General features: G+C 47.0%; 1 protein-coding gene across 1 annotated transcript in view; it reads left to right on the top strand.

Moving 5' to 3' along the window:
• The window catches only part of col27a1b (collagen, type XXVII, alpha 1b), a 699,034-nt gene that overhangs the window by 206,492 nt on the left and 479,779 nt on the right, over positions 1-12,763 (top strand). The window contains exon 8 of the mRNA XM_072487808.1: positions 4,941-4,985. Within this exon, the coding sequence (XP_072343909.1) occupies positions 4,941-4,985 (45 nt within the window). The remainder of the gene's footprint in view (positions 1-4,940; positions 4,986-12,763) is intronic.

The following is a 12,763-nucleotide window of genomic DNA, read 5'->3' on the forward strand; positions in this document are numbered from 1 at the left end:
TGTAATTGAAGGTGCACTGCACATGAAGGTGCACTGTAATTGAAAGTGCACTGTAATTGAAGGTGCACTGTATTTGAAGGTGCACTGTAATTGTAGGTGCACTGTATTTGAAGGTGCACTGTAATTGAACGTGCACTGTATTTGAAGGTGCACTGAAATTGAAGGTGCACTGCACATGAAGGTGCACTGTAATTGAAAGTGCACTGTAATTGAAGGTGCACTGTATTTGAAGGTGCACTGTATTTGAAGGTGCACTGTAATTGTAGGTGCACTGTATTTGAAGGTGCACTGTAATTGAACGTGCACTGTATTTGAAGGTGCACTGAAATTGAAGGTGCACTGCACATGAAGGTGCACTGTAATTGAAGGTGCACTGTATTTGAAGGTGCACTGTATTTGAAGGTGCACTGTATTTGAAGGTGCACTGTAATTGAAGGTGCACTGTAATTGAAAGTGCACTGTATTTGAAGGTGCATGTATTTGACGGTGCACTGTAATTGAAGGTGCACTGTATTTGAAGTTGCTCTGGAACTGACGGTGCACTGTATTTGTAGGTGCTCTGTAATTGACGGTGCACTGTAATTGAAGGTGCACTGTAATTGAAGGTGCACTGTATTTGTAGGTGCACTGTAATTGAAGGTGCACTGTATTTGAAGGTGCACTGTAATTGTAGGTGCACTGCAATTGAAGGTGCACTGTAATTGAAGGTGCACTGTATTTGAAGGTGCACTGTATTTGAAGGTGCACTGTAATTGAAAGTGCGCTGTATTTGAAGGTGCACTGTAATTGAAAATGCGCTGTATTTGAAGGTGCACTGTAATTGAAGGTGCACTGTAATTGAAGGTGCACTGTAATTCAAGGTGCACTGTAATTGAACGTGCACTGTAATTGAAAGCGCACTGTAATTGAAGGTGCACTGTATTTGAAGGTGCACTGTAATTGAAGGTGCACTGTATTTGAAGGTGCACTGTATTTGAAGGTGCACTGTATTTGAAGGTGCACTGTATTTGAAGGTGCACTGTAATTGTAGGTGCACTGTATTTGAAGGTGCACTGTAATTGAACGTGCACTGTATTTGAAGGTGCACTGTAATTGAAGGTGCACTGCACATGAAGGTGCACTGTAATTGAAAGTGCACTGTAATTGAAGGTGCACTGTATTTGAAGGTGCACTGTATTTGAAGGTGCACTGTATTTGAAGGTGCACTGTAATTGTAGGTGCACTGTATTTGAAGGTGCACTGTAATTGAAGGTGAACTGCACATGAAGGCGCACTGTAATTGAAGGTGCACTGTATTTGAAGGTGCACTGTATTTGAAGGTGCACTGTAATTGTAGGTGCACTGTAATTGTAGGTGCACTGCACATGAAGGTGCACTGTAATTGAAGGTGCACTGTATTTGAAGGTGCACTGTATTTGAAGGTGCACTGTATTTGAAGGTGCACTGTAATTGAAGGTGCACTGTAATTGAAAGTGCACTGTATTTGAAGGTGCACTGTAATTGAAGGTGCACTGTAATTGAAGGTGCACTGTATTTGAAGGTGCACTGTAATTGAAGGTGCACTGTATTTGAAGGTGCACTGTAATTGAAGGTCCACTGTATTTGAAGGTGCACTGTATTTGAAGGTGCACTGTAATTGAAGGTGCACTGTAATTGAACGTGCACTGTAATTGAAGGTGCACTGTAATTGAAAGTGCACTGTAATTGAAGGTGCACTGTATTTGAAGGTGCACTGTATTTGAAGGTGCACTGTAATTGAATGTGCACTGTAATTGAAAGTGCACTGTAATTGAAGGTGCACTGCACATGAAGGTGCACTGTAATTGAAAGTGCACTGTAATTGAAGGTGCACTGTAATTGAAAGTGCACTGTAATTGAAGGTGCACTGTATTTGAAGGTGCACTGTATTTGAAGGTGCACTGTAATTGTAGGTGCACTGTAATTGAAGGTGCACTGCACATGAAGGTGCACTGTAATTGAAAGTGCACTGTATTTGAAGGTGCACTGTATTTGAAGGTGCACTGTAATTGAAGGTGCACTGTAATTGAAGGTGCACTGTATTTGAAGGTGCACTGTAATTTAAGGTGCACTGTATTTGAAGGTGCACTGTAATTGAAAGTGCACTGTATTTGAAGGTGCACTGTAATTGAAGGTGCGCTGTATTTGAAGGTGCGCTGTATTTGAAGGTGCACTATATTTGAAGGTGCACTGTATTTGAAGGTGCACTGTAATTGTAGGTGCACTGTAATTGAAGGTGCACTGCACATGAAGGTGCACTGTAATTGAAAGTGCACTGTAATTGAAGGTGCACTGTATTTGAAGGTGCACTGTATTTGAAGGTGCACTGTAATTGTAGGTGCACTGTATTTGAAGGTGCACTGTAATTGAACGTGCACTGTATTTGAAGGTGCACTGAAATTGAAGGTGCACTGCACATGAAGGTGCACTGTAATTGAAAGTGCACTGTAATTGAAGGTGCACTGTATTTGAAGGTGCACTGTATTTGAAGGTGCACTGTAATTGTAGGTGCACTGTATTTGAAGGTGCACTGCACATGAAGGTGCACTGTAATTGAAAGTGCACTGTAATTGAAGGTGCACTGTAATTGAACGTGCACTGTATTTGAAGGTGCACTGTAATTGAAGGTGCACTGCACATGAAGGTGCACTGTAATTGAAAGTGCACTGTAATTGAAGGTGCACTGTATTTGAAGGTGCGCTGTATTTGAAGGTGCACTGTATTTGAAGGTGCACTGTATTTGAAGGTGCACTGTAATTGTAGGTGCACTGTAATTGAAGGTGCACTGCACATGAAGGTGCACTGCAATTGAAAGTGCACTGTAATTGAAGGTGCACTGTATTTGAAGGTGCACTGTAATTGAAGGTGCACTGTATTCGAAGGTGCACTGTAATTGAAGGTGCACTGTAATTGAAGGTGCACTGTATTTGAAGGGGCATTGTAATTGAAGGGGCACTGTAATTGAAGGTGCACTGTATTTGAAGGTGCACTGTATTTGAAGGTGCACTGTAATTGAAGGTGAACTGTAATTGAAGGTGCACTGTATTTGAAGGGGCATTGTAATTGGAGGTGCACTGTAATTGAAGGTGCACTGTATTTGAAGGTGCACTGTATTTGAAGGTGCACTGTAATTGAAAGTGCACTGTAATTAAAGGTGCACTGTATTTGAAGGTGCACTGTAATTGAAGGTGCACTGTATTTGAAGGGGCATTGTAATTGAAGGTGCACTGTAATTGAAGGTGCACTGTATTTGAAGGTGCACTGTATTTGAAGGTGCACTGTATTTGAAGGTGCACTGTAATTGAAAGTGCACTGTAATTAAAGGTGCACTGTATTTGAAGGTGCACTGTAATTGAAGGTGCACTGTATTTGAAGGGGCATTGTAATTGAAGGTGCACTGTAATTGAAGGTGCACTGTATTTGAAGGTGCACTGTAATTGAAGGTGCACTGTAATTGAAGGTGCACTGTATTTGAAGGTGCACTGTAATTGAACGTGCACTGTAATTGAAGGTGCACTCTATTTGAAGGGGCACTGTAATTGAAGGGGCACTGTAATTGAAGGTGCACTGTAATTGAAGGTGCACTGTATTTGAAGGTGCACTGTATTTGAAGGGGCATTGTAATTGAAGGTGCACTGTATTTGAAGGGGCACTGTAATTGAAGGTGCACTGTAATTGAAGGTGCACTGTATTTGAAGGTGCACTGTATTTGAAGGTGCACTCTATTTGAAGGGGCATTGTAATTGAAGGGGCATTGTAATTGAAGGGGCATTGTAATTGAAGGTGCACTGTAATTGAAGGTGCACTGTATTTGAAGGTGCACTGTATTTGAAGGGGCATTGTAATTGAAGGTGCACTGTAATTGAAGGTGCACTGTATTTGAAGGTGCACTGTAATTGAACGTGCACTGTAATTGAAGGTGCACTGTATTTGAAGGTGCACTGTATTTGAAGGGGCATTGTAATTGAAGGTGCACTGTATTTGAAGGGGCACTGTAATTGAAGGTGCACTGTATTTGAAGGGGCATTGTAATTGAAGGTGCACTGTATTTGAAGGGGCACTGTAATTGAAGGTGCACTGTAATTGAAGGTGCACTGTATTTGAAGGTGCACTGTAATTGAAGGTGCACTGTATTTGAAGGTGCACTGTATTTGAAGGTGCACTCTATTTGAAGGGGCATTGTAATTGAAGGTGCACTGTATTTGAAGGGGCACTGTAATTGAAGGTGCACTGTAATTGAAGGTGCACTGTATTTGAAGGTGCACTGTATTTGAAGGTGCACTGTAATTGAAGGTGCACTGTAATTAAAGGTGCACTGTATTTGAAAGTGCACTGTATTTGAAGGTGCACTGTATTTGAAGGTGCACTGTAATTGAATGTGCACTGTAATTGAAGGTGCACTGTAATTGAAGGTGCACTGTAATTGAAGGTGCACTGTATTTGAAGGTGCACTGTAATTGAAGGTGCACTGTATTTGAAGGTGCACTGTAATTGAAGGTGCACTGTAATTGAAGGTGCACTGTAATTGAAGGTGCACTGTAATTGAAGGTGCACTGTATTTGAAAGTGCACTGTATTTGAAGGTGCACTGTATTTGAAGGTGCACTGTAATTGAATGTGCACTGTAATTGAAGGTGCACTGTAATTGAAGGTGCACTGTAATTGAAGGTGCACTGTAATTGAAGGTGCACTGTAATTGAAGGTGCTCTGTATTTGAAGGTGCACTGTATTTGAAGGTGCACTGTAATTGAAGGTGCACTGTAATTGAAGGTGCACTGTAATGCATATTTTGCTGAGTTTGTGTTTTTGCTAACCTTTCATTCATTTGCTTTGAAGCATGTTTTTTGATTTTTAATTGCAGAAATGCTTGTTTTTCTTATTCTTTTTCGAATGGAGTAATGTGTGTGTTTTTCTTCTATTTAGGGACTGAAAGGATACCCGGGACCGCCTGGCCATCCTGGAAAATCAGTGAGTGTTCACTTTGCTTCATACTCAAGTCAGAGAACTTCCATGCATTTCATTATCAAATCCCATTCAGTGCAAAAAATAACTTCTACTTATCACCTCCCACATTGTCCCTCGCTCAGCCTGCAATCCTATTTTAACTTTCAATGTGTAACGCAAAGTGGTCTGGCAATTGTGGGAACATACAAAATTGACAAACAGGAAAAGTCCAACTGGTCCATATATTTACAATGCATCACAACGCAAACACTCCCACCCACCCAGAGCCATGTAACCTTCTGAGGGAGGTGAAAAAGAACATGAAAACGTTTTTAATTATGTAATGTATTGAATTGAGCAGCTGGGTGGGAGGGTGAGCTGTGAGGAGGATGCAGAGATGCTTCAGTGTGATTTGGACAAGTTGAGTGAGTGGGCAAATTCATGGCAGATGCAGTAAAATGTGGAGAAAGGTGAGGTTATCCACTTTAACAGCAAAAACAAGAAGACAGATTATTATCTGAATGGTTATAAATTAGGAGAGGAGAATGTGCAACAAGACCTGGGTGTCCTCACACACCAGTCACTGAAGGTAAGCATGCAGGTACAGCAGGCGGTTAAGAAGCAAATGGTATGCTGGCCTTCATTGCGAGAGGATTTGTGTACAGGAGAGGGATGTCTATCTGCAACTATACTGGGCCTTGGTGAGGCTACACCTGGAGTATTGTGTGCAGTTTTGGTCTCCTTATCTGAGGAAGGATCATCTTGCTATGGAGGGAGTACAGCGAAGGTTTACCAGACTGATCCTGGGATGGCGGAACCGACGTATGAGGAGATTGAGTCGGTTAGGATTGTATTCGCTGGAGTTCAGAAGAATGAGGGGGAATCTCATAGAGACCTAGAAAATTCTAACAGGACTGGACAGGGTAGATGGAGGAAGGATGTTCCTGATGGTGGAGGTGTCCAGAACCAGGGGTCACAGTCTAACAATAGGACAGAGTAGAGATGAAGTTACTTCACCCAGAGAGTGGTGAGCCTGTGGAATTCATTACCACAGGAAGCAGTTGAGGCCAATACATTCATAGAATAGAATTTACAGTGCAGAAGGAGGCCATTCGGCCCATCAAGTCTGCACCAGCTCTTGGAAAGAGCACCCTACCCAAGGTCCACACCTCCACCCTATCCCCATAACCCAGGTACCCCACCCAACACTAAGGGCAATTTTGGACAACAAGGGCAATTTAGCATGGCCAATCCACCTAGCCTGCACATCTTTGGACTGTGGGAGGAAACCGGAGCACCCGGAGGAAACCCACGCACACACGGGGAGGATGTGCAGACTCCGCACAGACAGTGACCCAAGTCGGAATCGAACCTGGGACCCTGGAGCTGTGAAGCAATTGTGCTATCCACAATTGTATGTGTTAAAAAGGAGTTAAATATAGCGCTGGGGGCTATAGGGATCAAAGGATATGGGGGTAATGCAGGAACAGTTGACTTGGATGATCAGCCATGATCATAATGAATGGTGGAGCAGGCTCGAAGGGCCGAGTGGACTAATCCTGCTCCTATTTTCTACGTATGAATTAATTATGCTGCCAGTGTTTTCCTGTGGGGCATCCAATGTCTTATCAAATCACAGATTGGTAGAACACAGAAAGAGGCTGTTGTGTCCTTGGGGTCCATGCTAGCTCAGTGCAAGTACAATTTAGCTAGTCCCATTCTCCGCCCCTTTCCCATTGGTCAGCAGATGTTTTTCCATCAGGTGCTTATCGAATTCTCTTTTGAAAGCTGCAATTGAATCTGCCTCCCCCGTTCCAGATTGCAACCACGTGCTGCGTAAAAGCGTTTCTCCTCTTTTGTCTTTGACATTTTGGGGTTTTGTCTCAAATGAACATTTTCTAGTTCCTATTTGATTGTTTTTCACGTCCTCCATCCCTTGTTATGTTCCTCACAGTGTCCACGTGGCGTCAACGGGCCATGATGGCATAGTGGTAATGTCACTGGACTGGTAACATGATTGGGGACGTGGGTTCAAATCCCCCCACAGCAGACGGTGGAATTTAAATTCAATTAATGAAATGAAAATCACTTATTGTTACAAGTGGGCTTCAATGAAGTTACTGTGAAAAGCCCCTAGTCGCCACATTCTGGCACCTATTCGGGGAGGCTGTTACGGGAATCGAACGGTGCTACTAGCCTGCCTTGGTCTGCTTTCAAAGCCAGCGATTTAGACCAGTGCTAAACAGAAATCTGGAATTGAAAATCTAGACCACAAGATGGATTCGATTGTGGCTTTCAAAAGGGAATTCGATTTTATTTTTTAACAGAGGAATTGCCTGCAGAATTGAGTTTGATTCTCACTCTTTCTTGAATCAGCACACCTAACACATGGTAATGCTCCATTGAACTACAGATGCAGAGGTTTAGTGATACTGCAGGTAGCGTCTCTGCCTCTGGGACAGGCGCCTGCGTTCGAGTCCTGTCCCAGGACTTTTGATGGCCAAGGAAGGTTTGTTCATAACACGGTCAAACAGGTCGAGAATCAACCGGCAAATCCTTCCAGCCCAGGCCAACGGCAGGTGGTAAGAGATTCCTGCTCAGCCAAGTAATGGAAAGAACGTTGGAGCCTCTACCACAGCTCCAGGCTACAACACGCATCTAAAAAAGTGTGCGTTGCCCCAGCAACCCCGAGTGAACAGCCGCCCACCAAACCACAGATAGTTGAAAATTATACCGATGACTGTATGATGACTAGCAAACCTCAGAGAGCCTTGCCATGATTTTATTAGAAAGAAGGTTTTTAAAATTCCTTCCATGTGGATTTGAGGTGCAGGGGACCACGTAAGTATGAATGAGTGTGCTGTAAATGCAGAGCATGTAGCGTTCAAATACATGTGCACTTCCAAGAGTCTCTGGCTGGCTTTGTCTTCATAAACAGATCCAGCTGCTTTAGAAATGTATCCGTTTTTAAAAAAAATGTCAGTTCATTACACGGATCCAGCTTCAACAAAAAGTAATAATGGTATCCGAAGGAATAAAAATTAAGAGCCGCTTTCTTGGACAAGACGTGGCTTCACCCAAAGATGAAAAGAAAGTTTGAAGCTACGTCATTTTAGAACTGTAACGTTAAGCTGGTATTTACTTTTGAACCCGTCAGGGGTTGAGATGTTTTGTGGAGTGGCCAGTCCGCGCACTTAACTGTGTCTTGTTGTATTGGCCAGAACACTCAGTCCTGACCCATGTAGGTTACCAAGCTGGCGTTTCTCCTCATGTGATGGAGGTAAAGAACAGAAAATTGCATCTGAAGTGAAAATGACTAAATCCACCTTTTTCCCTGTCCAAAATATCCACAGCAAGAAAAAACAATGGTTAGCACCGCTGCCCCACAGCGCCAGGGTCCCGGGTTCAATTCCGGCCTTGGGTGCCTGTGCGGAGTCTGCACGTTCTCCCCGTGTGTGCGTGAGTTTCCTCCGGGTGCTCCAGTTTCCTCCCACAATCCAAAGATGTGCAGGTGAGGCGGATTGGTCGTGATAAATTGCCCCTTGGGATGCAGTTGCATGAATAGGATGGGGTTTGTGCCTAGGTAGGGTGGCCTTTCGAAGGGCTAGTGCAGACACAATGGGACGAATGGCCTCCTTCTGAGGATTACATGATTCCTCGATGATTATTTCAGAATCCTTCAAGCCGTTCGGTTGCTCTGCTCACTCAGACCCCAGATTTCCCTGTGAAGGGCAGAATAACGTCACTATTAAATAGACAAGGACAGGCCGAACCAACCACAGGTGCCATTCTGTTGCATTTTTAAAAATAATTGTTCGTGGGATGTGGGCATCGTTGGCTAGGCCCAGCATTTTCTGCCCATTCTTAATTGCCCTTGAGGAGATGGTGGTGAGCTGCCTTCTTGAACCGCTGCAGTCCAGGTGGGGTAGGTACATCCACGGTGCAGGGAGGGAGTTCCAGGATTTTGACTCAGCGACAGTGAAGGAACGGCGATATATTTCCAAGTAATAATAATGATATTATTATTACTATAATAATAATCGTTTATTGTCACAAGTAGGCTTCAATGAAGTTGCTGTGAAAAGCCCCTAGTCGCCACATTCCGGCGCCTGTTCGGGGAGGCCGGTACGGGAATTGAACCCGCGCTGCTGGCCTTGTTCTGCATTGCAAGCCAGCTATTTAGCCCACTGTGCTAAACCAGCCCCTAACCCTCAGTCAGGATGGGAAGTGACTTGAAGGGGAACCCCCAGGTGGTGGGGTTCCCAGGCATCTGCTGCCCTTTGTCCTTCTAGGTGGTAGTGGTCGGGAGTTTGGAAGGTGCCGTCGAAGGAGCCTTGGTGAGTTCCTGTAGCACACCTTGGGCGGGATTCTCCGACCCCCCGCCGGGTTCGGAGAATCGGCGGGGGGCTGGCGTGAATCCCGCCCCCGCCGTGTCCCGAAGTCTCCGACACCAGAGATTCAGCGGGGGCGGGCCCGGTCGGCGGGCCCACCCCCGCCGATTCTCCGGCCCGCGATGGGCCGAAGTCCCCCTGCTGGAATGCCTGTCCCGCCAGCGTGGTTTAAACCACCTTTTGAACGGCGGGACAAGGCGGCGCGGGCGGGTTCCGGGGTCCTGGGGGGGGGGGGCGCGGGGCGATCTGGCCCTGGGGGGTGCCCCCACGGTGGCCTGGCCCTCGATCGGGGCCCACAGATCCGCGGGCGGGCCTGTGATGGAGACATCCGCACCTTTGGGGCGGCCCGACACCGGAGTGGTTCCCGCCACTCCATCACGCCGGGACCCCCCCCCCCGCCGGGTAGGGGGGAATCCCGCCCCTTGTCACAGCATTATTTTGTGCTACGCAGGGCTGAATTTTATCAGGGCACCGGTGGTCTGACGGTGATGCCTGAAAGCTGGGGGGCAACCCTACAATTGGCCCTTCCCAGAGGCCCCGGCCAGTTGAAGAGCCAGCAGCTCTGAGTGTCGGTCGTGCCACTGGGAATGGCGACAAGGCTGGGACAGTGCCCGGCCCGAACGGGCATGGTGAGTAGTGTTTTTGGACCTTAGAGAGTGGGATTTGGGTTGCTGTGGATAGTCAGACGGGCCCCAGTTGTGTTGTTTATGTGCCTTCGTGGGTCAAGTTATCTGTGCCCAGAATTGCCGTTTGGTTTCTCCCCAACACTCCTGAGGACAATAGTTGAGGGGTTTTCTCTTCCGTATTTACTATGATTTGCCATCCATTCTTTTTCAATGGAACAAAGTGGAAAATGCTGACCAGAAATTGTGTTGCAGCTTGAAAAGTGTCAGCAGCCCCTCCTCAGTGAGTGCTCGATGTGAGAGTCTCGGCAGTGAGGGATTGAAAAGTGTCAGCAGCCCCTCCTCAGTGAGTGCTCGATGTGAGAGTCTCGGCAGTGAGGGATTGAAAAGTGTCAGCAGCCCCTCCTCAGTGAGTGCTCGATGTGAGAGTCTCGGCAGTGAGGGATTGAAAAGTGTCAGCAGCCCCTCCTCAGTGAGCGCTCGATGTGAGAGTCTCGGCAGTGAGGGATTGAAAAGTGTCAGCAGCCCCTCCTCAGTGAGTGCTCGATGTGAGAGTCTCGGCAGTGAGGGATTGTCAGCCTCAAACACTATGGATGCATCAGAGTCAATAATACTCCCATTTTTATCTCACCGCACACGCACTCACACTCACACACACACACACACAGGCACACACAGACACACACACACACTCACACACACACACACACACACACTCATACACGCACACACATGCAGACTCGCACACGCACACGCACACACACTCACACGCACACTCACATGCACACACACTCACTCACGCACACACGCACAATCATACGCACACACACTCACATGCACACACACGCACACACACTCACATGCACACACTCACACGCACAATCACACGCACACACACTCACATGCACACACACGCAGACTCACACACGCACTCACACACACACACACACAGACACACACTCACATGCACACTCACACGCACACACTCACTCACGCACACACACGCACACACACTCACACGCACACTCACACGCACACTCACATGCACACACACTCACTCACGCACACACGCACAATCACACGCACACACACTCACATGCACACACACGCAGACTCACACACGCACTCACACACACACACAGACACGCACTCACATGCACACTCACACGCACACACTCACGCACACACACGCACACTCTCACGCACACACATGCACACTCACATGCACACACACGCAGACTCACACACGCACTCACGCACACACACGCACACTCACACATGCACACTCTCACGCACACACATGCACACTCACATGCACACACACACAGACTCACACACTCACTCATGCACACACACGCACACTCACACACGCAGACTCACACACTCACTCACACACACACACACACACACACACACGCACTCACACACGCACACACACGCACACACACTCACATGCACACTCACATGCACACACTCACTCACGCACACACACACTTTCTGCAAAGGTCCCTGTTTAGCAAAGTGGGAAACTGGTTAAGTGTTCTCCTTCCCAGGCCAATGGCTGTCGATTGCAGAGCAAATACTGCAACCTCTGTTAAAATCCACTTTAATGGGGCCCTTGGGAGTGGCTGGGAGGCCAATAGGGAGGGGTGGTGGTGGTCGGTGAGGGTGTATTTCCAAAGAGGATGTCGGCCCTTGTCACTGAAGAGCGGGCGGGTGGGGACAGGGGTACCCTCAGTGGGCCACAAAGGGTTTACTGCATGTTCACCCCAAGTGATAGAGCCCCTCCCCACAGCTGGTATGGTGCCAGCGGCGGTGGGAGGAAGCCCTTAATCGGCCACTTTCAGGGCCTCAATTGACTCCCTGGGCAGTAAGGCCATTCTCCACCACTGAGAGTATTCCACCGCATGGGTAAGACGACAGGCACTCAACACCACCACCATTGCACTCCTCACCAGGAGGTATCTTCTCAGCCTCGGGGGTAGCACTGTATCACAGTGGTTAGCACTGTTGCTTCACAGCGCCAGGGAACCGGGTTCGATTCCCGGCCTGGGTCACTGTCTGTGCGGAGGCTCACGTTCTCCCTGTGTCTGCGTGGGGTTTCCTCCGGGTGCTCCGGTTTCCCCCCACAAGTCCCGAAAGACATGCTGTTGGGTGAATTGGACATTCTGAATTCTCCCTCTGTGTACCCGAACAGGCGCCGGAATGTGGTGACTAGGGGCTTTTCACAGTAACCTCATTGCGGTGTTAATGTAAGCCTACTTGTGACACTAATAAAGATTATTAATTAAAAGATTGGTGTTGATAAAACAGCTGGAAAACACAGAGGCAGTGGAGAGACAATCAAGGTAAACTTACCAAGAGGGCGCTATTGTCGTAACCACAACAGTTGCTTAAGGAGTCTGCCAAAAATGAACATAATCTGAAACCCGAGAGATGGATGGAGAATCCTGGATGTATTTGTGACTGTGTGAGGAAACTGAGATAGAAAATATCAGGGATTCCAGCGAGTAGATCAAAAAAACCTGGCAGAATGAGCGAGGAAGGCAAAATAAATGAGCATATTGTACAGTTTATAAAGCTTCCTTTCCCTCGGTGCTACAATAGTGGTTTAGCCTATCTGAACCTCTGCAGCGCTGTCAGCTGTGAGTCAGGACGTTGGGGGTTCAAATTCCACACCAGAGACTTGATCCCAAAAACCCGGGCTGAATTTCCGGTGCAGTACAGAGGGGAAGTGCTGCACTGTTGGAGGTGCCGTCTTTCGGATATGTTAAACCGGGGCCCTGTC

The sequence above is a fragment of the Scyliorhinus torazame genome, chromosome 22 (assembly GCF_047496885.1).
Source record: "Scyliorhinus torazame isolate Kashiwa2021f chromosome 22, sScyTor2.1, whole genome shotgun sequence".
In the NCBI taxonomy this organism is placed as follows: domain Eukaryota; kingdom Metazoa; phylum Chordata; class Chondrichthyes; order Carcharhiniformes; family Scyliorhinidae; genus Scyliorhinus; species Scyliorhinus torazame.